At 40.7% G+C, this 27,381-nt stretch overlaps 2 protein-coding genes across 5 annotated transcripts; both read right to left on the reverse strand.

The window, feature by feature from the left end:
- Window positions 1–9: 9 nt before the first annotated feature.
- itih6 (inter-alpha-trypsin inhibitor heavy chain family member 6) lies at window positions 10–12,212 on the reverse strand. 2 transcript variants are annotated; one of them, XM_042410181.1, is made up of 17 exons: window positions 11,558–12,212; window positions 10,794–10,829; window positions 9,668–9,822; window positions 7,940–8,050; window positions 7,503–7,750; window positions 7,132–7,301; window positions 6,864–6,980; window positions 6,531–6,702; window positions 4,758–6,416; window positions 4,646–4,678; window positions 4,467–4,484; window positions 4,303–4,350; window positions 4,180–4,209; window positions 3,978–4,022; window positions 3,759–3,872; window positions 3,254–3,637; window positions 10–2,867 (listed from the first exon to the last, which is right to left on the reverse strand). In XM_042410181.1, exons 1-17 carry the CDS (start codon window positions 11,669–11,671, stop codon window positions 2,602–2,604), a joined length of 3,720 nt encoding a protein of 1,239 aa, XP_042266115.1. In that variant the 5' UTR covers window positions 11,672–12,212; the 3' UTR covers window positions 10–2,601. The 2 variants fall into 2 exon arrangements, with proteins under 2 accessions (XP_042266115.1, XP_042266114.1); XM_042410180.1 differs by having other exon boundaries at window positions 3,978–4,073.
- A 192-nt stretch (window positions 12,213–12,404) lies between these two features.
- Window positions 12,405–26,544, reverse strand: LOC121896347 (6-phosphofructo-2-kinase/fructose-2,6-bisphosphatase 1-like). 3 transcript variants are annotated; one of them, XM_042410172.1, is made up of 14 exons: window positions 26,395–26,544; window positions 21,225–21,350; window positions 20,989–21,085; window positions 20,740–20,806; window positions 20,012–20,086; window positions 17,110–17,166; window positions 16,877–16,998; window positions 16,567–16,774; window positions 16,306–16,452; window positions 16,011–16,115; window positions 14,528–14,657; window positions 14,344–14,406; window positions 14,196–14,260; window positions 12,405–13,087 (listed from the first exon to the last, which is right to left on the reverse strand). In XM_042410172.1, exons 1-14 carry the CDS (start codon window positions 26,450–26,452, stop codon window positions 13,028–13,030), a joined length of 1,380 nt encoding a protein of 459 aa, XP_042266106.1. In that variant the 5' UTR covers window positions 26,453–26,544; the 3' UTR covers window positions 12,405–13,027. The 3 variants fall into 3 exon arrangements, with proteins under 3 accessions (XP_042266106.1, XP_042266105.1, XP_042266107.1); XM_042410171.1 differs by lacking the exon at window positions 26,395–26,544 and adding an exon at window positions 22,697–23,134; XM_042410173.1 differs by lacking the exons at window positions 20,012–20,086; window positions 20,740–20,806; window positions 20,989–21,085; window positions 21,225–21,350; window positions 26,395–26,544 and having other exon boundaries at window positions 16,877–17,015; window positions 17,110–17,122.
- Between the last annotated feature and the right edge of the window lie 837 nt (window positions 26,545–27,381).

A 27,381-nucleotide genomic window follows, 5' to 3' on the forward strand; every position in this document is an offset into this window, starting at 1 on the left:
CACCCCCACCCCACCTCACCCCTCCACCCTCAAAAAAAAAACAAAAAACAGTTCCTTTGTTTTATCTCTGTTGTGTGATGTCAGTTTTAAATTTGAATAGTTTACTTTCTAACATTTTAAATTATTGAAGAGTTTTATTTCTATATATTTGGTGCACATTTCACTGGCTGAAGTTATGACGTTTACAGAGCTGAGGTTTAAACTGTGGTCTTCAAGTTAAAAAAAAAAAGGGAATGTCAGGAGCAAAAAGAGGCATGGGAATGGATTTGTCTAGTGTCAGGTGAGGCTTTCAGTGAAGTATTCGGTGAGATTTGGAACGAGTGATGGAAACGAGGCTGATTACGGCTGATTGAAGTTGTCGAGATGCGAGAAGGTGTGCCGTGGAGGAAAGAATGTATGTGGGGAATGTTTTGGATTTGATATTTGGAAAGTTTCACTTTTGAGTGAAGAGGGCGAAGACTGAAATTTCGGCTAATAGTGAAAGCACCAGATTGTGTCTTGGTTGTTTCAACCCTTGTGTATGTCATTGAGATAAAGTCGATCCCTTAGAGACAAAATCCTATGAAAAATTGCAGTTGTTAAATAGAGTGAAAAGCCGGACGCTCCCCTAACTTTAAAAGATTCTGTAGCATAGCATAAGTACGAAGCCACAGTTACAAGTGCCACCCCATAAGAATGAACCAAGAAGCTTTTTTTTGATTGGTTGTAGCCTTAATTTGGGGTCTTGTTCAAATGTTTGGGCCCTATTAAAAAAAAAGAAAATTGACTGCTTTGTTTATCTAACCGTTAGTGGCAGGTCTGTCTTGTGCCAAAAATGGTGTTGCTGTTATTGGCAAAACTTGCTGACAACGTTTAAAGTACAGTTAAGTAGTGTATGTTTCTCTGTAAAGCTGACTGAATACTATAGAAGGGATATTGTTTTCAACCAAATCAGGGCTGTTATTGTACAACGGAGTCGAGGCACTTCCTCATATCGCTGCACCCTAACAGCCGGATTGATCTTTGGCTTGGCTTGTTACACATCAACAACAGATGAGACGATCTAATAGTTTCCTTTTTAAAACACTGAAGCAGTTCCATTTCACTTTATCCACCGCGACCAATCCCTTAACAACTCTAAACAAAGTTATTGCGTGTTTGGGGTGTTGACGTGTCTTATTGTTATGCTCTATTTATTCGAATTTCACTGACGTATTGTGGAAGGTTTACGTCAAATGCTGAATATGCTATGCTATTAGTTTATGTTCTGATGATAAAATGGATTTTAAAAAAAAAAGTGATGCACACCGAAATTATTTGTTTTCGTTTTGTTATTTGCTGTGTTATGTGTTATGTTTACCTTATTCAGTGATCATTCCAGTGTTGCATCATGGTTTAATATGATTATTAGCATTCTTAAGAAACAGGTTTTGATGGAAGGATAACAGCAGCAGTCTGAGCATCGAGCAGAAATGAAAATCGATACAGCTGTGTATTCACAACAATCTCACACTGTGCATCGTTCAACTTTGTGTGTGGTCTTCATCCTGGAAACATGTTATCTGATAAAAACTGGAATACTGTTTACTCTTTGAACATAGATATATTTGAAGCCTTCCCTCCTTCCCCCGCCCTTCCTCAACATCAGATACTGTCCTCTCTTTTTTTTATTTATTGAAAACAAAAAGCCTCATGTGTGGTTGTACTGTTTTAATTTCCATCCAGTTTGGCCTTTGAAAACCACTATTGACAATATCCCTTGAAATTGACAAAAGAAATAGTTCAGGCTGAGTAGTAGAAAACTTACTGTCCTTGTTTGATCACTAGTATGTGAACAATGCCTAATGTCTTGTGTAACAAATAAAATGAATTAAACTGCGAATGAAATGATAGAAAAATAAAAAGCACATGGCAAACCTGGAAAGACCCTGATTTTGTTACTTTTTGAAGATGCAATCACTACATCCAGGTGAGTAACCTTTTAGGGGTAAGATTATCTTTACATACATACAATAATAGCTTATATACACTTGTGTACTAAAAATACAACTCACAAAAATGATACAATTTTTAATTACAAATCATTCTGAAATAGAAAAATCTGTCATTACCTAATAATCACTGCATGATGAAAATATAAGACGGATATCTTTGAAGTTGTGAACAATATTAGTGTGCAAGATATTTGGGAGCAAACTGCTGCAACACAAATAGACATCTTGTGGTTGCCATGCGAACAGGAGAACATTGCGTCTCTGTCATAGATACACAGAAACACAGAGCTTGAATCTAATTCAAATTCAGTGATGGTTAAGGCACAACGGCATCGCTCAGTCCTTAACCATATTATATGTAGAACCATACAACCATCCTCGTAATTCCTGTATTTGCAGCTTTGTCTTTCACTGTAGTCTCTAATCTGTCACCCCCACTTTTCTTCTTTTGCAACCACACCTGTGTTTCACTGCTCCTTACAGAATATTACACTGTGGCAACATGTCATTTTAGACCCGTGGAGTCCTACTTCTTGCTCATCCTTTGTCCAATAACCATGCCGTAATAATTGCTGTGACCTGAGCTGTGCGGCAGTGAGGCAACAAGGCAAAGCTGACTCAGCTAGAATTACACTTGATCCACCACGTAGCTCTCATACGGATGACCCAGTAGTCTCTCTACTTCTGCCTTGGGCACCACCCAACACTTTCCTAAGTGGCGTTTTCGCACCGTGTCTTTGAGCGTCTTGTCTTGCAAAGTGACTGGCATGTGCTCCGATCCCCACCTCAGGATCCCAGAATTGGCTAACATTCCCTCCTTGTTAGCTCGGTGAGCACCTCCATCCAGATGATCGTTCACTGCTGTTATGCTCATGTCAGCATGCTGAAACTGGCCTATAGGTAGATAGAGGACAGAGAGTGAGATGCATAGTTACAAAGAGACCAGAAAGTTATCAGTGAAACAACTGTTTTAATAATCAATTAATCATTTGGAGTCATTCTTTGAGAAAGAAATGTCCAAATTCTCTAGTTCCAGCTTCTCAAAGGTGAATATTTTCTGGTTTCTATGACAGTAAACTGAATAGCTTTGAGTTGTGGACTATTGGTTGGGACAAAAGAAGACATTTGAGGATGTCATCTTGGGCTTTGAGAAACAGTGATTGATATTTTTCTACCATTTTCTGACATTTTATAGACCAAACAACTAATCGATTAATCAAGAAAATAATTAATAATGAAAATAACTGTTTGTTGCAGCCCCTAAGTTGATGTGCACATACCGAGCAGGCCTTGGGTTAAGGCAGACAGCCCACGTCCATGTGTGATATAAAAACCCAGGTGAGCCATTTGTAGGTAGCTGGGGTGTTTGTAATGGTGGAACAGAACCAGGAAGCGCACATCCTTGGCCAACTCAATCCAGCAGCTCCGATGGTTGTCCACAGCAACCGTCACACCCTGCCTTGTCACTGATCCCTGCTGATTGATGGGGAGGATATCCTGCCCTTCCCCTTCCACCACTACAGCGTCCAATGAGAGTGTGATCATAATGTCACCAGAGTCGCCCGTGGCTGAGGAGATGGTGAGCCTGTCAAAGTAGGTTCGGGGGCGCTCCTCTGAGCCGTGCTTGGGGGGAGCCCCCACTAGATGACCATCCACAATGAGCCCTTAAAGAGGAAGGCGATACATTCACATTTGGTAATCCACCCAAAAAGTATTTGTGACAGTATGCATTAGCTGATCCTAATATATATATAAACCTGAAACTGAATTTATTGACATGCATACCTCTCTTTGGGTCCTCTAACAGTCTGAGAATGTCATTAGCCCTGCCGTCTACTGTGAAACAGAGGTTCTGATGCAGCTTTGGCAACTGGACCACAAAATGAGGATCTCCATCGACTGCAACAGACAACATTGAGTAGAGATATGACATGAGTACATAGAATGTTTAAATGACTTTAAGGATGCAATTAAAAACCAATAAATCAAACGTAGGCTCTTGACCTGATGAGGAGAAGACCCTGATGGTGCTCAGCCTGGACGGAGGCTCTAAAAGCATAAGACATTCAACTAAAGGACAGTCCTCCTCACTCCCAAGCACTGAAACCAATCACAGGACTAGACATGTTTTGCAAGCAGTGTCTCTACAACAAATGACACATTATTCAAGACATGCAGCTGCAAATAACACCCACTAAATACTCACCAAATGATCCCGTGTCTGCACTATCATCCCCTGAAAACAGGTCAGAGACATGTATTTGATGTGAAACTTTTCTATTTTGCAGCTACAGTGCAGAATTGCCTCCAAAAAGCATTTAAAACTTACAGGCATCATAGCTGAGATCGTAGTCATAGTCATAGGTTGCATCATAGTCTGGGAGATGGAAGCAAGCAATGAGAGAATAAGTTTAGGACATGTTCTGCTGCTCACTAAGAAATTTTGATTTTAGAGGGAGTGACAGAACATTAATAATTAGTAGTGATACTCACCTTTCACAAGGTCAATATCTATTTAACAGAAAAGAGATAGAAACATAAAATTACTACCCAACATTCATCTCCAATGCTGTCATGTAGTTGATTAGTACCTTATTACATTTCAAGTCATTTGTACCAGATGAAATGCATTTAAAAGCTCTGAAAAATGTAAACAGGAAATTCAGTTTCACCTTTTCTCTGAATCTGAATGGAGGTAGAGACATCTAGTGGAGAGATAAAGAACATTCAATTAGGAATAAAAATACAAAGTCTGCAGTCTACAGGAAGGCTATGACAACCTACCCAGAAGCCCTGCTGCCTCCCACAGTCTTGGCCCATCTGTTACACCAGGCATGGGAGCAAAAGTAGCCGACACCAGGGTGGCGATGCTCAGGTCTACATCCACGCCTGAGATTGTGTTGTTGTCTTCCAAAGCCGGAGCCGGAGCCGGGGTGGGAGGGGTGAGCGGAGACAACAGCTCGGGCAGAGCGGTGGTGGTGATTTCAGGCTGAGGAACACCTGTGGCGGGTGTGGTGCTGTTCTCTGCCTCCATGGAGGACGCAGCCGCTTTGACAAGAGGCAGAGCTGTCCTCACTGTACTGGGCTGTGGAGTAAGGAGTCTCCCGGGCAGGGGTGCAGCGTCAGTTCTGACTGAACTGAGAGGAGGTGTGGTGCTGCTGCTGAATGTTAGCATTGTGGTGGTGGTAGTGGTGGTGGTTGTTGTTGAGGGTGGGATTGTTTTCATGGGCTGGGGGGTGGAGATTTTTCCAGGTGCAGGAGGCGACGCTGTTTTTAGAGCATTAAGCAGAGAGGTGGATATCTTCCCAGCAGGAGGAGGAGAGGCAGTTTTAGAATCATTACGGGAAGGAGTGGGCTTTTTACCAGAGAGTGGTGCTGGAGCAGTTTTGGTGGAGCCGGGACTTGAAGTTGTTGTGGTTTTCTTGGATGGTGAAACCACGGTTTTTGCTGGGGAAAGTGGCAATGATGTTTTTTTCGGTTGTGGTGTAGGGTGTCTGGGAGGTGGCTGAGGAGGGTCTGGTTTTTTGTTTGGCCTTGTGTTAGAGGGTGAGTTTGGCTTCTTTGCAGCACCAGCAGCTGATATTTTGGACATAGCAGTAGTAGTTGCCGTCGTGGTTATAGTAGCTGCAGTGGTGGGTTTTACAGTGGTTGGAGTTTGAGCTGCTTCATCTGCATCTGGCTTAACTACAACTAAAGATGTGACCGGTGTCACAAAGTTATACTTTAGGGAGAGGTTTGTGGCCTTGTCTGCCAGTAACCTCTGAGTGGCAGGGTCAGTTGTATTCAGTTTGGCCAGTAGCAGCTCTTTGATGGTGAAATATGCCCAGAGACGATGCACAAAGCTGGAAATTCCTTCTAAACGTCCTGAACAGTCTAGTGAATCTGCTGTCCCATTCCCCTTTGTGTGAGAAATCAACACATCATTCTCCAACTTGACACGCTGCTTTGAATCAGTGGCGGACATTGACACTTTTAAATCCTTGAGCCCTGGTTTAACTCTCCCAGCCACCACCAACTCAGAGCCTTGGAAGTAGTTTGGGAACAGGGAGCGGGTGATGTCAAACGCTTGTTCATCCAGGTAGGACAGCTGGATGTCTGATAGCAAAGGGCTGGCCACTTCATCATAGAAACCCTTCAGCTGCAAGGCTGCATCTGCATCCTCGTACACCATCCGAGCTACGCCTCGGTTATCCAGAGCCAGACGTTTCAGAAGAAGGAAGTCTGCATCATCTCCAAAGGCAAGGCCGAACAGAGAGGCCGAGCCTAGCGCCTTCTTAGCGTTACTTAGGATGGTGTCACCGGCTGTAACTCCGATTGTTGCCTCCCCATCAGTGAGGAAAATGACCAGAGGGACACGACGGGATGAGAGATGGCTGGAAGAGCCAGAGGATGTTGGGTTGACGAGCTGGGCAGCTGAAAGCAGAGCTGCATTGATATTGGTCCCTGAGAAAAGAGTGGAGCAATGAGGACGATCAGTGTTGAACAAACAAATAATAAGGAAGTTGAAAAAAGATACAATGATACATTTTCCTCAGATAATATCATATTTCAACTCACATCCTTCTGCAATAATCCTTTTTACAAAGTCTTTGGCATCTCGTACATTCTGCCGAGTTGCCCGCACTGTTCGTCCTTTCTTCCAAGTGTGAACCTTGTCTGAGAAGGTGATGATGTTAAAGTGGTCTCCCTCTCTAAGGTCCCCGAGGATGGTGCTCATGGCCTGCTTGGTCTACTGACAGAAATGATTAGAATTATTAACAGAAAATGTACATTATTTTTAGCACCATATTGTGATAGTTTAGCAAGTTTCCTCATCTTAGAAAACTTCTAATTAAAGCGCTAACCTTTGGCAGTCCATGAGTTTATGTGAAGGTTTCTTGCCCACTTTACCTGTTTTATTTTGGTGCCTATCATGGAGCCACTGACGTCAATGACAAATATAACATCTTTAGGAACCACAGGAAGTCCTCTGGGTGCAAAGTAATGCACAAAGTAGCCATCATGCACCTAAGAGAGGCAGAGAATAATAAAAAGCTGAGAGAATGCAACCTTTACTGGTAGCAAAAACACATTTTTATGTTGTGATGCTTTCACAGTTGTGTTAACACATGCATGCACATTAAGTGTATTTGACAAGCCAAAAATGAATGTTGCTGACCTGGACATCACCCATGGGGTCTCTGAGGTCTACATCATAGTGAATGATGAAGTCTGCATCAAGACCCTTAGAGGAGATGCTGTTCTGGTGCTGCAGAGTGGGACTGTAGTGAACTCGAGCACAGCTGGCACTCCGCTCAACATGGGTGGACGCGGGGGCGTCTGCATCACCTGTAGGAAAGAGGTGCATCTAAACATGTCAGTTAAATCTATGTAGTAGTAACTGAAAATGGTTAAAGTAATAATCTATATAATTTCCATTAAAGGAATAGTTTGACATTTTGGGAAATATGCTTATTCACGGATGATTTTGTCCTTTGAAAGTTGCTCATCATAACACAATGTCTCCACTATATCTTGATCCGTTTTTACCTTGAGCGGTGTTGGAGAGCAGTCGGCTTGTCTTGAGCGGAAAGACCTTGATGAAACTGATGCCTGTTCGCTCTGTTATACTGACGTCTAATGTGAGGTTCTGGACAGGCTGTCCTGGCCTCAGACCCAAACTGAGCTCATAGCGGCCAAGTCGGCGAAGTAACAGCTCCTCATAGGACAGGGAGAAGAACATCCGAGCTCCTGACGGCACACTTACTGCCACACGAAACTTCTCAATCTCCCTCTCTCTGGAACACCGCAGAGTAAATGGAAAGAAAAACTCATAATAATGTATGGGATGCCGATCTAATGTTAAAAAAAACTGTATTTGCGTTACAAATCATGCAGCATAATACAGCGTATTGAAGATAGGGAATAACATTACAGGTTTTATTCAGTGAGGTGTAAAAAAAGTTCTAATTTTGTCTGCGACTAACTTGGTAGCGACAAGTCCGGCTGTTTTTCCTTGCTTCTTAGCAGCGTCGTAAATTTTCCTGGCAGCGGCTCTTTCCTTCACCTGGGCCACATACACCTTGCCATTGGAGGTGCTGATGGGATAGAGGAAAGAAGAAGAAGAAATAGGTCTCTGTTTGACTCACAGTAGTTAGATTATATTTCAGAAATATGCCTGGCCTGCATTGAGTTGTTAGGCATGATTTACTTTATTTTGCTCCTTGTATTTCCAGAACTATCACAGAGCCGCTTCACAAACACACATCATGCTTGTTTACAGATGGCGTTCACACCATGTGAAGGAGAGGTCGGGTCATAAACAGGGTAAGTGGAAAAGAGTAATTTCCCTCTGAAAACAGGATTAATGAAGAGAGATCTTGCAGGCCGGTGACGCTCCGAGGGAGTGCCGCTGTGTGCTACACCCAGCAAAATCCAAACCAAAACCAACGCTCAAAAGCGTGATCCAATTCACAAGGTGCACTTCCTAGATTTTGGTGGCCTCTTATGTCACATGACAAGGTGCTAAATTCAGGTCAAGTCCTTTGAACAAATATACCCAAAGAGAAAAAACATCAAGGCTAACTAAAATAAACCCACAGGCTTGAAACGGGTCTTGTTTGAGACACAGAGCAAAATGGCATGAGAGAGGAGAGTGGAAAATGGAGGCGCTTGTATTTATATGTGTGGCTGGCTGAGGGGGTAAAGGAATGGCTGTACATCAGTGACCTACACACAGAACACAGACTTCTTAGTTTCAGAAACAGAAATGCCAAAGAACTAACGCAATCCGTTTGCCTTTTTTCCTCTGGGTATTTGGTGATGTGCAGACGGCCGTATAGGAGTGTGTGGGAAAATATGTATAAGCGTAGCTGTGTGTGTGTCTGTGAAAGAGAGTGACAGAGAAAGAGAGATGTGAAGGATTATGGTGGTAAAAAAGCTGTACAAGTTCCAGACTCACACATACTTAAAAAATCTAAGTCTACAAGCACCTATGTAGGCACGCATATATACAGTAGATGTAAGCATGTGTGTGCTGCATGTAGCAAATCTAAACTGGCAGGGTGCCTCGGTAAACTGTGCAGGGGAGAGAAGGGGAGACTAGGCAAACTCCTGTCATTTTCTCTATTAAATTTCTGACTTCCATTTACAAAGCCTGGTATTCATCTGCCCTCAGGTTCCCCCTCCTCCTGACCTGCTTCCGCTCCCAAATCCAGCTCCACGCTTGCTTCTTGGCCTGTGATGTTGACTTATTTGTTTTGTTTATATTTAGCATTTTTAAAGGAGAGTGGTTACCGACCCTCTTAGTAATCAAATTAAGCACCTCCTCTGGACCAGAATACTAGTTCCTTACATAATTCCTCTGAAGTTTTATTTCTGGATTTTGCCCATCAATAAGAACGTTACTTATATTTATTACAGTTTATCACCATATAGCAGGGAAATATTATTCCTACGGTCAAGATCCCTTCGAAAGATACTTTATCTGTATTTTTTTAAGTGCACACTATCTGTCAGGAATTGTAATCTAAAACATGGTAACTGAGACGACTGACATTCAAAGTGATCTTAGAGATTAGAAGAGATTAGACGTAAAGGATGGAAAGAGAGACACTCAAACACACTCATAAAGAAATGCAGGAAGCGGTGATGTACTGTCGCATACTGTAATTGACAGACAGAGAGATTGTGGAAGACTTGACGAACTGACTTACATGGTGAAGTTGGAGATGAAAGCAGAGGAGGGCAGGTCCACCTCAAAGGCAGCCTCTTTAGTGATGGCAAGCTGGTTCCATACTGAACTCTGGACTGTGGTAACAGCGTAGCGGGACACCACCGAACACTTCACGTGGTAGTCTGTCACCTTCAGCTAATAACATAACAGATACATGACAAATCACTTTAAAGATTAAAAGAGATCAGGAGATTCTTATCACATACTGGAGCCAACATCGGTGAAAGTTCTACTTTGAAGGACAACACACATCACTCTGATCCATTGAATGCAGGAAAGGCTGGCTTGGTGGTGCATCAGTTTTTTTAATTAAATTTATTTAGATCCAAAAAAAGGCTGGGGTGATCCATAATAACTGTGGGTTCATGCCACATTTATACACTGATGTGACACCATCAATCAACTCTGACTATAACAGATAGCCATGAATGCTGTACTACTCTGAGGCACAAGAAAAACACAATCATAAACTTCACACATGACTGTTTTTCTTTCTTTTCCATATCACAGTTTGGTCTGCATCGCTCTGACAAGTCAACGAAACAACACAAAGCAGTTCCCTGCATGGTGTCTCTTCCCTCCTCTTGTTTACTTGGGTAACGCTGGCGCCTGCTGGGACCAATCTGGTCAGTGCTGGCCACATTATTGCAGGACGAGGCGACAGGCATGAGGAAGAAAGCCACATCAGCCCTCCAGCTCGCTGGTATTTAGGAAGGTTGTGGTTTGTGCTATACAGACAGAATGTGTTCATGGAACTGCAGCAAACCCAGGGCAAACCACAGTGGAGCTACTGATGATACCCTGAGAGGTGCTCAGGGTTGTTTCCCTGTCAGTGAAGCTTGTTCTGTAGTTCACTTTGTATAACAGGGGGGGCAACACCAGGACCAAATGATACAGCAGTTCTATAATTCAACTATTTTTAAAATTTTTGTTTAAGTAGCTATGTTCATTCTATATTCCTGCTATCACATGCAAATGCATTTGCACATATAATAGAAAAACTTCACCAGAAATTAAGAAGTTATTTTCTAAATGGAGAACCTTGTGTTTTTGTGGCATGAGGAGTTCCAATCTTGCACAATGAGTGTCGTAACACAAAAACTTACCACTGGTTTTGTTGGTTTGCTTTGACGTTTTACTCTCTGGAAGAGAAACAAGACAGCATGGTGGTCAAGTGCTTGAGTAATTTGGTAAAATGTTTGGTGAGTGCTTTTAAGAAAGAGGAAAAAGGAGAAGTTGTAATGAAAAACAATGATGTGAAACTTATTCTACGGTGCACAATGTCATTTCTCAGCAAAACAGTTTGATCAAAATGCTTCCTTTTTGAAGTAATCTCCACAATCTGCCCATGTGAGGGTTGGGTCAAGATTTTGTGTCAAAATAGCCTGAATCAAAGCCATTCATGAATGGAGGGGAAGTGGAACTGGAAATAAATGCTTTCACTGTACACAGGGCCGGTGAGGGTGCACGGTTTGGTTTCAAATGTTAATTTTGCACACAAGTCATTGCTGTGTCAATACATTACCACATATCCTGGACATTACTGGGAACAAACAAATAACTTTAAGAATGGAAATCCTTTAAAAGACAAAATAAAAATCACATATTTTATATGACAAATAACACTTCATGATACTGTTTTGACTGTATTAGTACTGCAAAAAGTTATTGGGGGGCCTGGTATTTCAAAAATATTTAAAAAAAATTATGAAGTATGTTGTATGTTCTACCATACACTTGTGACTGATATGATTGACAGGTATTCTTGTTGTATTAAATACAAAGTAAAGTTTAGCTTTATATTAGTACATTACCCATTTGCCTTGATTTAGAGACGACTTTTGACACAAAACTGAAAGAATATTCTTACCTGTAAAAGTATATTTTCTCCAAAGCGCGCTGCATAATCCGCTGATAATCCCTCTTGCACACAAAAAGTGAAGAAAACTAGAATGCACTGAATTTTTAAACACATTGTGTCCATATTTAAAACAGGTTTTAGGCTCCAAAATAAACTGAGTTTCCCGGTGGTGTCACGTTGTCAGCGGGACTGAAGCGGCTCGTACAGCAGGACGCGGTGCACACCTCACATTTTACACAAGTTATTTATTGCACGGGGCAGTCCTTCCCCTCCCTCCGCTTAATATAAACGGTTCCACTGCAGTGATGACAACAAAAATGTATATTCTGATAAGAGTTAAACATCCGTCACAAAACAAAACAAAACAGGCGAACAGGCGTGAAGTTCAGTCTGAAAGTTGCGTCAGTCCCACTGGGTTGAAGAAAGCAGCTCCCAGCTTGTGTTCATGCATACTGGAAATTTCGCGGACTGCTGCCACCGAGGTCCATGAGGGAAATGAGGGATTATTAACCCCTGCTCAACTGTTTGGGGAAAAATACCCCGCGACCAAAACACTTCCTCCTCCTCTTCCTCCTCCTCTCCGCTCTAGTGCCCCTAAAAGTCTTCATTCGTGCTTAAATTCATCTTAAATTACTCCCAAATGCGAGTTTTTATTTCCCTTGAGTGTTCTCACACAAGAAGCCATTACTGGCTGAAAGGAACAGTACATTGGTCTGTTGCGCAATGATGTTGTTAAATTTAACTTTTTATCTTCTTCGTGGGAGAGTGAGCAACATTACAAAGCTGCCAAGAAAACCACAAACAGAACACTTACTCGTATAGTGAATTTATTTTCTGAGGTGACTCTTCTTCTTCTTCTTCTTCTTCTTCTTCTTCTTCTTCTTTACATTATTTACATTCAATCATACATACATTTCATTCAATCCCTCCTGAAGTTTGGCAACTTATCTACATTACAAATGTTACAACCAAGTTGTCAAATCTACAACAATTAGTTTTGTTTTGTTTGGGTGCTGTCCATGGTGCTGATTCCTACATGATCAACAACACATTTTAGTATCTGTACAACAGTTACATGTGCATGTAGGACCAAGTTATAATGACAACATCCCTACATCTTTTTGTTTTTCTCTCAGCTTCAATACACAGTACTTTCCCCCCCTGTAAATCATTTGTAAACAATGTCACTTTCAAAATTCTGCACAAAGTAATATAGTCAGAAAAGACACAGGAACAACTGACAGACATGTTTAAAACAGAACATCCTGTACCAGCTTAAGTCACTGCAGGAGGAATCTGTGTGCTTCAGAAGTAACTTAACTTTCTAACATCTTGTCATCTTCTGCCTTGAAGCCCCCTTGACTTCTGTTGCCACACAATCAACCTTTAACTGGAGTGCATCTTGAACATTTAGTTTAGCTTATCAGTAGCAACACATCCATTTTCACATGGTTGTAGTCTGTTTCCCCAAAACAGCATTTATATGTGATCAGGAACAGTCTGCAGGGCCTCCTCTGGGTTTCTGTTGACGTCGACATTCTGCAACAACAACAACAACACAAATACTCAATTTGTTTAGGTGGTGATTTTTTTTAAAAATTTTTGTTTCCAAATTCTAAAACGACAAAAAAGAAAATAGATCTGTTCAGCTGTATATTGGCTAATTTCCCACTGCTATACGTATAAATTCATCTCATTAATATGTAGGGTTAGGGTTAACATTACTGCCTGCCATGCAGTGGTGGAAGTATTCAGATCCTTTATTTAAGTAAAAGTACATAAGTATTAGCAGCTTGATGTAGTTAAAGTTTTGCAGTAAAAGCAGTGGTTTGGTCCCTCTGACTGATATATTATTATGTATGACATCATTAGATTATTAATACTGAAGTTCAGTGTGTAAAAAGCATGTTACTGTTGTAGCTGCTGGAGGTGCTAGGTGCTAGCTAGTTTGAACTACTTTATATACAGTTAACTAGTTTGGTCCAGCGGTTCCCAACCCAGGGGTCAGGCCCCTATGAAGGGTCACCAGATTAATCTGAGGGGTCATGAGATGATTAATAGGAGAGGAAAGAAGAAGTTCTGATACACAAATATGTTTTCAGTTTTTGGACTTTTTCTCTAATCTTTGATTTTTGGTGAAATATTGGATCATTTTAACATTTATTGAAATGAAACCATGTGAGAAGTTTAGAGGGAAAAATCACTATTTGGTGGAGCTGTTAACAACTCATAGACATCTGAAATGTGACCCCGACTACACACTGCTTTTTGTAAGACGTCAAAAGCCAAAAAGGTTGGAAACCACTGGTTTCATCTTTAACAATGTGTTGTATTTTAAAAGCTTATTATATTATCCATTGTGTCAAATCTTCATCTGAAAAGTAACTAAGCTGTCAAATAAATGTAGTGGACTAGAAAGTACAATATTTCCCTCTGAAATGTAATGAAGTGGAAGCATAAAGTAGCATAAAATGGAAATACTCATGTAAAGAACAAAGTACCTCAAAATTGTACTAAAGTACAGTAAATGTACTTAGTTACTTTCCACCACTGCTGCCATGAGACGTACTGTATGTGGTGCACCACAGACCAATAGTTGGCAAAGCTGAGTGTGTATTACGACAAATGTGTGCTTGTGGAAACTTACCTCTGGTCTCTCTCTGTGCGTGTTGACTGCTTCAATATTGAGGAAAAATGACTCAACTTTACACCCTACAATTGAAGAGAAAGCCAGACTGTCAGGGAAAGATTTACAGTGATTGGATGTGTCACAGAGTCAAGCACTAACCACCTACCGTAGGCTATTGGCGTGAGCTTGAGCACTGTGTGAAGGGGGCATCTTAGATAGGGCAGCTGATCTGATGATTTAGAAGGAAGAAAATATCATGGTTGAGTTATTTTGTTAAAGTATTACGAAGCAAATTAGTACAAGTAGAAGAGCAGCCAGCCCCTGCAGAGGTGGAGCTTGGTTTTGTGTACCTGCAGGTTTGTCTAGAAAGTATGCCAACAGGCAGCGCATTACAGCTTGGTGGCAGATGACCAGAACGTTTTCCTGTCTTTCCAGCTCCATGATGACTGGCTCCAGACGATGGACAAGGTCCTCATAAGACTGTGCAAGAGACAGAATAATTGAAGGGTTCATTAATTATTCAACCAGACTCTTTCTGTCCTGACTTTGGTCAGAATCTCTTATAATGAATATGTCTGGAAGGATAGATTCAGATGGGAAAAGTTCAACATATGCTTTTTTTTTTTTTTTCTTGCTGAAAGTTAGATGACAAGATTGACACCACTCTCATATTTGTATGTTAAATACAAAGCTACAGCCAGGAGACAGTTAGCTTAGCTTAGCATAAAGACAAGAAACAGCTAGTCTGTCTCTGTCCAAAAGTAACAAAATCTGCCTACCGGCAACCAACTAACACGTTATATCTGGTTTGTTTAATTTATATAAAAATGCAGTGATAACCAGTGTAGACTCCAGGTATTCACCGCACCCAACCAAGAAATAGTCCCACACAAAACCCCCTAAAAAACATAAACTGTATGGATTGGGCAAACCTGTAAATTCGTGAGCTTTAGAGGTGCTGGTAGGCAGATTTTGTTGCCTTTGGCTGGAGCCAGGCTAAATGTTTCCCCTTGTTTCCAGTCTGTATGCTCAGGTAGCTTTAGGTTTGACTATACAGACATGACAGTGGTATCTAGAGGTGTTCGGTACATGTACAAACAAATCTTCAAAGTGAACTATACTGAACTATACTGTTACTGACTGAATCAGTAGCTTCTAGCAGCAGTGCTCCCCTCACTGGTTATTGAGAGCTCCATTGTTAGCTCAGCTGTGATTCAGAGTGCATTACATCCTCATTATAGCACCTTGAAAGACCATGAAACCCACAGGAACAATCATAACCTGATAACTCTGGTTTAAACAACAGGCTGTTGAGCTATTTAATTTATGTGCAGTGCTTGTATAGGTTAGTTTTGTAGTGAACTGGATGTGACAGCTTGAACTAGCAACAAGTTGAACCTTTTTACTGAACTGCAGACAGTCAGATACAGTGCTGGATGTCGGGCCATATGAAGAGAAATGCATTCACTTACTGCCATACATAGTCATTGACTACAAATCTTTAAACTTAACTGAACAAAGTGATTCAAATCAGCAGAGCAATTCATGATTTCCACCTCAAATGGTATTAGTCTTCTTATCAGACTCTCAGCAAGAAAGCAAAGAAATTAACTTCCTAATATGTCAGACTATTCCTCCAACCTCCAAACTGCCCCAGTGGAGCTGCTCAGCGGCCAACAGATCTGAATGTGGTTGTACTGGACAGCTTCCAGGTGTGAAATGTGTGTCTAACGTGTGAGTGTGAACAGCGTGTTCCAGAAAACCTCTCAGTGATACTTCCCTGGTTAAATAAAGGTTCAAAACATGCCCCAGTATATTCTGGGGAGTACTTACCTCACCCTTGGGGTAACGATAACGATACTTGTCTTGGTCTCTCAGTGCAAACTCTTCTGGGAATTTCTCCTGAATCTCCTCGTAGGTTAGTTCCTCACATACACCCTTAGTGGGAAAAGTGAAACCAAATCATTTGGAGTGTGAATACTTTTTGTATTACAACCACCCCCCTAAGATACACAACTCTGATACATTCAACCGTGAGGGCAGGCTAATATTTGAAAACTTCTAAAAATAACTGTACACGAGTCTCTGTCTGAAGGATTATATTGTAAGGTGAACTTTGTAAACTCACAGCGTCTATTTCATTGAGAGCCTTCCACTGCTCATACCGGACTCCCACAGCCTCTGCAGTCTGGATGGTCCTCTTCATGTGGCTCGTCCACACTTTCAGGTCATTGATATTCTGACTCTTGATGAAGACTCCCAAAGCACTGGCATACTGGAGAGAATGAGTGCAAATTATACATTTTAAAAAATTGCTTTGAATTAATCTTTTTCTGCTTTTAAAACGACGTTTGCATAAAAGGATTGAACTTTGGTGTAGTAAACTCACTTTATGTCCTCTGGGGGACAGGCCTGAATCTCCCCCGATGCGACCTGTTAGGTTGAGCTCGCTCTCTCCGTGGCGGCTCAGGTAGATGGATCTCGGTGTGACATGGATGTTCATGAGGTAGTAGACTATCCTGCTCTGAATGTGGTCCTGGATCTTGTTCACCAGGTATCTACTGCCCACGTCAAAGATCTTGATGTAGGAAAGCTTCCTGTTAAAAGTCAGCATTGGGGAAAAATTAACAGAAATTAGGGAATAACTAATCTATTCTGCTTTTTAATCTTACATGAAGAAAAGCATCATGGGTCAGTACCTGTCTTTATCATCATCTATAGGCATGTAGCTTGCCCTGTAACACTCAATGCGCTGGATGAAGTCTTCCATGGCTTCATCTATGTCACGATCCACATAATCCGGGCTCCCAAATTTAACTTGCTGCAAAGGACAGTCAGCTGTTGTATTCAGTTGAGAACACTACATGCCAGCCACTGTAAGCATTTATATTAAAAACACAACCTTGACTGACGGTGTGAAGGAGCTTCTTACCTTGATATTCTCCGCAATTATGTCAGGGTCCTCACAGACTGATTCCACAAAGAACACCTGCGTATAAAAGGCCATTCAGAAGTTTGATTTATTAAAATAATTTTACAATACATGTTTGTGTTTTTAATCTCGTCCTTGCAGATATTTAGATGAGATCAAATTTCTCCATTCCTCTCCCTTTTTATTTATTTATTTTTATTTATTTACTTGTTATCATCATTATTATTAATCTTTTTTTACAACCATTCGCCCCAATTGCTCTTCTACACTTACATACACACTCACACCTACACACACAGCAATCCTGTACAACAGACTGCCCTACACCTGCCCTAATACACACATTTCATATCACAAGTATTAACATCTGAATTTTTCTTTTCTGCTGTTACAGCTGTAAGTCCTCAATGCATGTTTGTCTTATCACGCAAATCCTGTCATGTCATCCGTTGGATTACGTTCTGTCTTGTTATGTCTTGTATCACCTGTTTTTTTTCATCTCACTAAATAAAAAAAGATGAGAAGATCAATACCAGTCATATCTGTCCATTAAGTATGAAGCTACAGCCAGCAAAAGGTTAGCTTAGCTTAGCATAAAGACTGGAAACAGAGGGAAACAGCTAGCCTGGCTTTTTTATATTTCGGATTGAACAAACATGTTATTGATGAGCTTTAGAGATGCTGGTAGTTGGATTTTGTTATTTTTGGACAACTGTTTCCCTGTTTCCAGTCTTTATGCTAAGCTAAGATAACTGCCTGCAGGCTGTAGCTCCATATCCAAAGGACAGATATGAGAGTGGTAGGGGAGAATGCTGTAAACAGAGCCAGTGGGTAAAATGAGCCACCCCCTTTATCTTGGTAACCATAAACAAAAGTAATCATGTGATCACAAAGAGAGTATAGTTCACATTACTCAATCCATCTTGGGCCCAAGCACATTTTGTCATGCCAAGTGTTATTCATCATGTTACTAAATTCATCAGTCTTGTATCTTAATTAAAAAAGATAAGTTTTGGACATTATTACATGTTAATTTAAGTCAGTGTAAGCTACAAAACAAGGTCATAAACTTAGCATAACTGTGGATCTGAACCACTGTGTGAAACAGTTTTGTCTAAATGGAGGTAGTGGGGTAAAATGTGCCAGTGATGTTGGGGCAAGTTGAGTCAATGGCTCAATTTACCCCCAAAATATTTTCTGATATTCTAGAGACTAGAGACGGTGTTCATGTTAATGTTTGATCCATGTTACAAGTGCTACAATGTTGATGAATAAATACCTAATTGTTGATTGATGTTAAGTTTAAGCCACACACAAACATGCTGTACATACAGACAGGTGACAAATTAAAGGAAAAGCCAATATAAAGTGTCTTAGTAAGGTGTTGGACCACCCGAACAGCATCAATACACCTCGGCATTGATTCTACAAGTCTCTGAACTCTACTGGAGGGATGAACACCATTCATCCAAAAGATATTCCCTCATTTGGTGTTTTAATGGTGGTGGTGGAGAGCGTTGTCCAACACATCGGTTCAAAATCTCCCATAGGTGTTCAAATAGGTTGAGATCTGGTGACTGTGAAGGCCTTAGCATATGATTCACATCATTTTCATAGTCATCAAACCATTCAGTGACCCCTTGTGTCCTTTGAATGCGGGCATTGTCGTTGAAATGGAAACATATCCATAGACTTTATGATCTGCTTCCCGTATGAAAATGTTCCTAACAGGTACTGTCAAAAGTGAGGTGTGGGACTCAGAAAGGCAGATAAGGATTTAGCCTTCAACTCTTAATTCTAAGCAGAGACCGAAAGAAACTCCCTAGAGATACGGTGAATTAATTAAAAATAACTGTTAGGGTGATGAATATGGGATGATTGTGATGCATGTGGCTGTATATGCAAGTAACAACACTGAACTTCATTCAATATCTCTTCAGCCTAGCAAACTGGGAGATCTGGACTTGCAAATATGTATTCTGGATATTGCAATAAAACTCTGAAAGACAACTTGCTCACTGTGAATTCATCTTAAATTTCCACTACAGTCATCCTGGAAGAAACAACTCCCTTCAAGATAGAAATGTTTCATCATAGGATAAAGGTGATCCCTCAGAACAACTTTGTATTGATTCACAGTGACTCTTCCCTCTGAGGGGACAAGTGGACCCAAACCATGCCAGCAAAATGCCCCCCACAGCATAACAAAGCCACCAGATCCCCTCACTGTAGGGGTCAAGCATTCAGACCTGGACCAGCTTTTCCTTTAATTTGTCACCTGTCTGTATAAACAAAAGCACATTTACACACACATTCTTTCTGTAGCTAACACACAAAGCTCACAGTTTAATCTTTACTGAAAGTGTTTAGGTAACATGTTGAACAACAGGGCGCAAACATATAATTTTACTGAAAAGTATGAGTTTTTGCCTTTGTTAAATTGATGGCATTAATAAAGTTTGAAATTATCTCAAATTTGTTTGATTTTGTGTAATTTTTATATCCGTATTTAATGGTAACACTATTTACCCATTCCCATGCTCAATTTACCTCATCCCCATGCTCATTTTACCCCTACCTTGGGGTAAGTTGTGCCATAGGACTAACTTTTTTTGATGGTTCATTGTTCTAAAACCATAATAATTAGATAACTTGTTTTAATTTCCATGAGTACACAACAACCTGAGGTATATATAGTTACTATTATTTGAAACAAATACACTTTCATTTTGCAGTAAAATCATCAAATGTAAAAAGTGGCTCATGTTACGCCGTTCTCCCCAACCTATCTTCTTCTCATCTAACTTTCTGCAAGAAAGTGAATAAGTGAATACTTCCCAAAATGTCTCATTTGGAAAACATCTTTTTGTGTAAACATCACTGTGTCCACATCTGTACTTGCCTTGTAGCCTTTCTCTTTGGCAAAACTTATGATGACTGCTCTTCTCTCCCTGGTGGTGTTGGTAGCGTCAAATACCTGGATGGGACAGGACACATGTGTTATCAGTACATTTTTATAGTATTCAATTCAATTCAATACAACTTTACACTATGCACACCATTCATAATTGGCATAATGATTGAACAATCAAGCATCTGATTTATAAGACAACATACTATGTTTGTCTACTATGTTAAAGTCTCATTTTTATGTATTGCATTTTACAACAAACAAAGAGTTAATGTCAACAAAGCTCCATAATGTCATATTTTAATTTAATAATGTCTCATCTCAATTATATTCTCTGTCTACCATTTAATTTTAAAGTAATACATTTACATTTACAAGGTTGCAAGCGGCTACTTTTCATCATGTTCCCGAATAGCTACCGGCATGTTTGACTTCTAACTGCACCACAGTTTTTCAAATGTTTATGAAAGTGTATTTTGTTCTCAGGTTTAATTCTTTAATCAAAGTTCTCTTTCATGTCTCTTTTAACAACACAGTGTTACAGTTATGTGGAAATATACTAAGTAACTAATGCAGAAAAATGCTCCTCCTCTCCATAATGACCTTAATCACATTGAGACCTGACTGAGTAAGGAGTCAGTAAAAGAAAACAAAATGCATAATGAAGCACTGTGTTGTATTGTGATTGGAGGGACAGTTTCAGTTGTCCTCTTACTCACGGCTACTTGTCCGTGTTCCTTTGTGAAGTAGGCAGTCACATCTTTGAGGGCGGCTGATGCACAGGCCCTGAGAGAAAAGTTACACTGGTATAGACAAAGCAGCAAACACTGCAAAATATGAGTGAATGATGAATGTGACATGAAAATTATAGAGGAAGAAAAATCATATCACAGGTATAAAACTCAAATCAGCATTACCCATAATGACTCTCATCATTAAGTGACTAATCAGGTCTGTATTGTACTTACTTGCGGATCTTCATGGCTTCCTCGTTGTCAGGTTTAAAGAACTCAAAGTTCTTATAGGTCTTGACAGCCTCTCGGCGGTACTGGCCCACGTTAAACACTGGTGGGAATGGAACAACAGAGAGGTTAAAAAAATGTTTCCTCTTTTTCCTCACAGAATATTCACACTGCAGTTAGCATTAAAACATGTCCTGTCCCATTTGTACATTTACATGATCAGCATTCAAGGACTCACTGACTTTTTGTAGGGACTCCAATCCAGTTCAGGTAGCGAGTGAGCTTCTTGGAGATGTAGGTCTTCCCTCTAGCTGGCAATCCCACCATCACAATCATTGTAGGAGAGTTACAGAACTGTGGCACTGAGGCTGAGATGGAAACAAAGACAAAATAACATAAAGCAATAGTTACTGAGTGCTGCTGCTGATGTAATTTAAGCGTTATTGTTGCACATGTGATGCATCATTAAGCAGTAGAGCGTCGGCCTCGTGCAAATGGTCAAACGCAATCCAGAGTCACACAAAATTCTCTGAGGTTCTGAGCTGCAGGACATGTGCCGTGTGGGTGTCTCTGCCAAGGTAATCTTCATTAAGAGAGAGAGTAAGAGCTCCGCGGTGCAGCTCAAATGTCTGTAAACAAGGGTATATCTGGCTGTACGTCTCCACACAGAAAACTGTCAGACCAACCACCAACAAAAACAAAGAAACAGATGCATAAATACATTAAAACAATGAAATAATCCTCTGCAAACAATGTGCAATACATACTCAAGTGAGGAATAACGTGTACCAGATTCTTCTCCTCAGGTAGTCACATATTGGAAACAACCTGAGCAGCACAGTGTATTGCACCATATGGCTGACAATAACAAGAGCCAGACACTCCTGATCCACAGGTGTGTTAATATGTCAGTTTCTGCCATGCAAATGTTTACAAATCGGCTCAGAACTAAACAGAAAACAACAATGTTCTCAGTATAAAACCACTATTCTTACTGGACAAATCTAAGGCCTCGGTTCAGATTGCATCACTTCTTGCAATTATCTAAAACTATTCTTTGTGAGAATGACCTCTGAGATAAATAATAGCTTTCCCTGCTCATACATTTCCACACAAACCTCAAAGCTCTGTGCGTTTCTTACCCAGTCATCACTCAGTTGATTCATGCTTGTCTGTCTGTGGTCAAAAATGCCAGTAATTTATAAGGCACACTGCAGGATTGCTTGCCAGTTAGCTGTACCCCCAAAGTACCCGGATGGTCTGTGTGTGTCTATACAGGGACAGGGAGAGTGTCAGCCTCCAGGCTGTTCGATTATGAATGGAGTATGCTGCATCAGCAAAATGCTCAAAGGACCACGTCAGTGACTGAACAGAGAGCCAGCTCGGACCTGGCTTGGTCCAGGCTGGCTGGTATCCCATGACTGACTCCTCTGTCTCTCTCAGACTGGTGCCTGCCTACCTGCATGCCCCGACAGGACTGAGACCAGTCCTGAAGCAACAGCAGGAGGGGGACCCATGCTGAGGATCCAGTACAGTCAGTATGCAACACTATGACTGCTGGAGGAGTTGATGCAAAATGATGCAAACAAAAGCTTCATCTGTTGAAACAAGAACTGAGTTAAAGTAGAGGCAGAACAGACAGCAGGAGGACAGAATAAGTAATGTATTGTATTCTTCTTCTATTCAAGCTGAGTTGGGTTTTTATTGCACTTACATGCCCTCCTGCGGTTCAAGTTGCAGCCTATCCATGGCACCCAGATCTTGAGCAGAGGAGTCTGTGTGAGTCTTTTCTGCTCTGTGGATGTGTTAATGGTGAGAGCCATGAGGCCTAGGTGGCAGGCGGAGGAGTGAGTGTGAGCGGCTGAGGCACACTGCTCTATCTGTGTGCATGTGTGTGCTTCACTGAACACTACCTACTGCAGGTCAGCTGACTGTTGCTAAGGAGAAGTACTTGGTAGGCAGGAGGGGGAGGACTGGAGGCCATCCTGCTTGTCTGCCTCTCCGTCTGTTTCATGATTTAAAAGGCCCGAGGGGAGCTGCCAAAGTCTCTGTGGTGATGTCAGACAGCAGGGAAGCATCCAAATCCACTGTACTGTACATCTGTTGTGGTGACACAGCTGGTTTCTCAGTCAGAATAAGAGCAGTCAAGACATTTCAGACAAGCGTAACAGAGGTGGGAACCTCTCATGAATTCAGATGAGCACAGTTTGTACTGCACAAGCTGTTCTGTGAAGTGTGGAGTGGTGCTTCTTCTTTCTTGCCACTAGAGGGCAGTTTAAGCCTTAATCTGAATCTGGGATACTCCAGGAAGTGATAGTTAGTATTAAGAGTCTCTGCTCTGATAAAAGTTAGTTAGTCATACCAAAGTCTATAAAATACTTTATTGATGTAGTGTGCATGTGGAAACTGGGCTTGTTTGAATCCGGGTAATCAGCCAATTTACTTCTCCAGTAATTCATATAAGCAGGTAACTAACAGAGAGGTTGCTTATGTGAAATGACACCTAGAACACCTGCTTCTCTGTGGGAATAAGCACCTAGATAGATCTAATGCAGTATAATACAGCCCTGCAATAAATCCTATTTTCATAACGATTTTAATGTTCAGCTTTCATTTGTATTAGAGAGGTATGGATTTATTTTATGGTCATTTTGGAGGCTGTAGTTTGTGGTGCAGTTGAACTTCATTGGGTTATACTGAGATAGGTTCCTATTATTTTGTCCATCCCATTTATATGAATGAGGATAGGGTAGACTAGGGCTGTTGTATACTGCATTAGTTTTATCTAGTTGTACCTGATAAACTGGCAAGTCAATGCGTGATATAGTGTGAGGTGGAAGAAGTATTCAGATCATTTACTTTTCAATCGATACAGTACTGTACAAAAGTTTAAGCACTTTAGACTTAGACTTTAGCACTTCACTTTTTGTTTAGATTCTCATCTATCATGCAACACCATCAGGGAGGCATCTGATCAGTCCCAGATTTATCGTACGACCCCAAACATACAGCCAGAGTCTAACTATCTGCAGTGACAAGAGGAACAAGGAGTCCTGCAACAGATGGTACAGCCCCCACAGAGCCCTGATCTCATCATCAGTGAGTCTGGGATTAACATGAAGAGACAGAAGCAGCTGAGACGCCTAAATCCACAGAGGAACTGTGGCAACTTCTCTAAGATGCAGGAACGACAGACCTGCCAAGTACCTTGAAAAACTGTGTGCAGGTGCACTGAGAACTTTGCATTAAGTTAATTGATCAACTTCATATTTCATTACACTATTCATGGCATTATTTTTGAAAACATCCTTACTTTACTTTTCGTGCCTAAAACTTTGGCGCAGTACTATATACTGTGTATAATATATTTGTAGAATTATTACCAGGTACTTCCACCATATATATATTACTTCCACTTTGGGGGTTTGCTATCAATCTCTTACTAACTGAGATAAATACTAATGTCTGCATATACAAGATAATGTATACATATCCTTGAATGATGTCAGGATAACATGAAATGTAGATACATTCACATACACAAGACATACTATATATGTACATTCACACTTCTAAGTACTATTACAACCTTACACATGACACATACACCCCTCATCCCCATCCCCTACCCTCTATGAATATAAATACACACATTTACATGGACATATTAGTTCTCTCTCCTGTGTTCCCCTCTGTGGCCCCCCTCCCCAGCTTTGCCACAAGTTCTTATAGGCCTTATAGGGCATCGTAAATGTACTTCCGTACCTCACTGAATTTCTTCGATTTATTGTTATCTTAATATTTGCTACAGTCAAATGATAGTTAATTAATTCTTTCCATATCTGTAAAGTAAAGGCTTCTGTTTTTAAAACTCTGGGGAAAAAATAATGACAAAAATAGATTACTGCATTGAAATTTGAATTAAGTTTAAATGCAGTGTTAGAATCAGCAAATAGACTTACAATAAGCATCAAAAGTTCTGCACATTAGTTTCTTTTAGAGTGTATATAATATACTATTGTACCATTACAATTACTGATATAAACAACATTTAAACAAGTGGAGCATTTGAACTATTTATAAACTGTTAAGCAGTTTAATCTAAGATAAGTGGCTGCTGGCTGTAGCTTCATATTTAACTGACTGATATGAGAGTGAGTTCGACCTTCTCATCTAACTCTCCATCAGAATGTTGAACCTTTCCTTTAAGTACAGCACTTTAATAAATGCATTTGGTTACTCCACATAATTTGATTGTTTAATTTACACCACCAGATATGCCCAGAGACATATCAGCTGTCTGAGTAGACAGACAACCGTCAAATCAACACGTTTCCGCAACAAATACTGGAAATCATAGTAATATTTTTGTTTATGAGACAAGAAAACTGAAAGAAATTTTTCATTAAAATATTTCTTGCCTGATCTTAAAAGACAGGACCACTCATCACATTATGTCGACTCAAACTGTAATGTCACCCATACTTCAAACAGGGAACATCATACAGTACTATATACCCAGTTTGTGGCCTATGTTCAAAGTCTAACTCATGGGTAGTCATTATCACGGCAATAATAGCCACTAATGGTCAGTGTTTCCTGCTTTGGAATAAACTTGACCACTAAGAGATGGTACATGCTATTTTATTGGGTGCTTGCCCCGGCAGGCGTTCAGCACGTCCTCCCTAAAACAGCAGTCCCTGGACTAGAGTTGGGACATTTCCTTCCCATTTGTCTCCCCTCTCTTACGTACACACACACATACTGTACACACGTAACAGCATGAGAGGAGTTTTCCAAGGACTATAAATAATGCTTGTGAGCAAATCACACCAAGTATGAGACCTGCAGAGGCAACTGGAGATCAGATTGCATACTGATCAAGTCTACATATTTGTGCACTTGTTTTTGTGTGAGGTGAGTTGCAGTCCCTGGTAATACAACATGTCTCTTTCACTGTCCCATGAAGTTACTCCACTTTGTTATCATTCATGTATAACTGTGTGTTCAAAGAATGTATTACCTGTAAACAAAGAAACTGAGAAAGATTGAGAAAAGTCTATAAATAGCATTAAAAACAGACTTATCTCTTAACTTCCTGTTTAGTTCTTATTACTTACAGTACCAGTCAAAAGTTTGGACACACCTTCCCATTCACTTGGATGTGAAAGTGTGTTCCAACTTTTGACTGATACTGTATATTTACCAATTACTTTTGCAGTTGCTACACTCAACAAGGAAGTTATCTCACTTCTGAATAAAGACACATGTCTGTTTTTACTCTTTCATAACCATGTTGCACATACAGCCAGTATGAACATATCTATGGCCTGTACAGTTGTGACAACATGCTGTAAGGTTTCCTCTACATATCGGTTGCTTTCTGCGGAGGCAGTTCATCGGTGATCTCACCTGCGCTGTCACACCTTGACCTGCGGAGCCTCATATGTTCCAGCTGGGGAAGCTCCATTCTGTACAACACTCCAATGACCAGACCAAACCAGCAAAGCAGCTAAAAACCATCGGCACAATCGACACACAGGATAATGTGGCCAGTGGCAACAGAACTGATGCTCTTTTTAAAGAAACTAAACCCCTCTGCCAAAGTATTCTCAACCCACCCCCTCTCCCCCCAACCCGCCGAGCCCTCTCTTTTCACGACACATAGACATATGATAGCAGCAGACTGGGCTTGTCCTTTAATGTTTGCCAGAGCCAGAGTTCACAACGTACACACATGCCGAGGAAGAAGCAGTTCTCAGAGGGCGGGTCATAACAAGTGCAAAGGTCGCAAAGAAGGTGATTGTTGTTGCACATGGAGACACGGCTACATTTATGCTTACACACTGCTTTCACTCAACGTGTATGTCTGGTTTAAAGAACAGCAGTAACAGCACTGTTGTCTGCTGTGCAGTGTACGTTCAGTGGGGAGGGTGTGATATTTGAGAGTTTGAAAGTCCAGACATGACTTTGAAATGATGCACTACTGTATTTATACTTTCTAGAATGGAACAATCATGGTTTAAATGTACTATTGTGACCATAGACTTCGATATACAAAAGGATACTGATGATTAGAAGAAAAAGACTCTTGAATACCTGCTACATCATGTATTGTATTAGACAACCAAAAGTGGTCTTCCAATAATCATGTTAAAAGTCCTGGGATCTTCATTTCTGCTGCCTGCAGCTGTTTGTCTTTAGGGGCAGCAAACGCGTCGTAGAGATATTCTTAATGTGCCTCCTCAAGAATATATACATGAATCTATAAGTGTGTTAGTTTGGCAGAGCTGTAGACTTGACACTCAAGACTTGAACTCATGCCAGACATGACAAGGATTTTAGACATAAACTTGAGACTCTTTCAACACCCCTGCTTTTCTTGTTCTGTGCACACAG

This window comes from Thunnus maccoyii, chromosome 4 (genome assembly GCF_910596095.1).
Source record: "Thunnus maccoyii chromosome 4, fThuMac1.1, whole genome shotgun sequence".
In the NCBI taxonomy this organism is placed as follows: domain Eukaryota; kingdom Metazoa; phylum Chordata; class Actinopteri; order Scombriformes; family Scombridae; genus Thunnus; species Thunnus maccoyii.

Coding starts and splice junctions, on each gene's coding strand:
- LOC121896347 (XM_042410171.1), bottom strand. CDS start 22,805: ATGGCTCTCACCATTAACACATCCACAGAGCAGAAAAGACTCACACAG. Junction 16,116..16,305: donor CTCTCAATGAAATAGACGCT/GTGAGTTTACAA, acceptor TTTCCCACTAAG/GGTGTATGTGAGGAACTAAC. Junction 14,261..14,343: donor GCTCACGCCAATAGCCTACG/GTAGGTGGTTAG, acceptor CTTCAATTGTAG/GGTGTAAAGTTGAGTCATTT.
- itih6 (XM_042410180.1), bottom strand. CDS start 11,671: ATGGACACAATGTGTTTAAAAATTCAGTGCATTCTAGTTTTCTTCACT. Junction 4,679..4,757: donor GGAGGCAGCAGGGCTTCTGG/GTAGGTTGTCAT, acceptor TCTCTCCACTAG/ATGTCTCTACCTCCATTCAG. Junction 4,210..4,302: donor CGATCTCAGCTATGATGCCT/GTAAGTTTTAAA, acceptor ACCTGTTTTCAG/GGGATGATAGTGCAGACACG.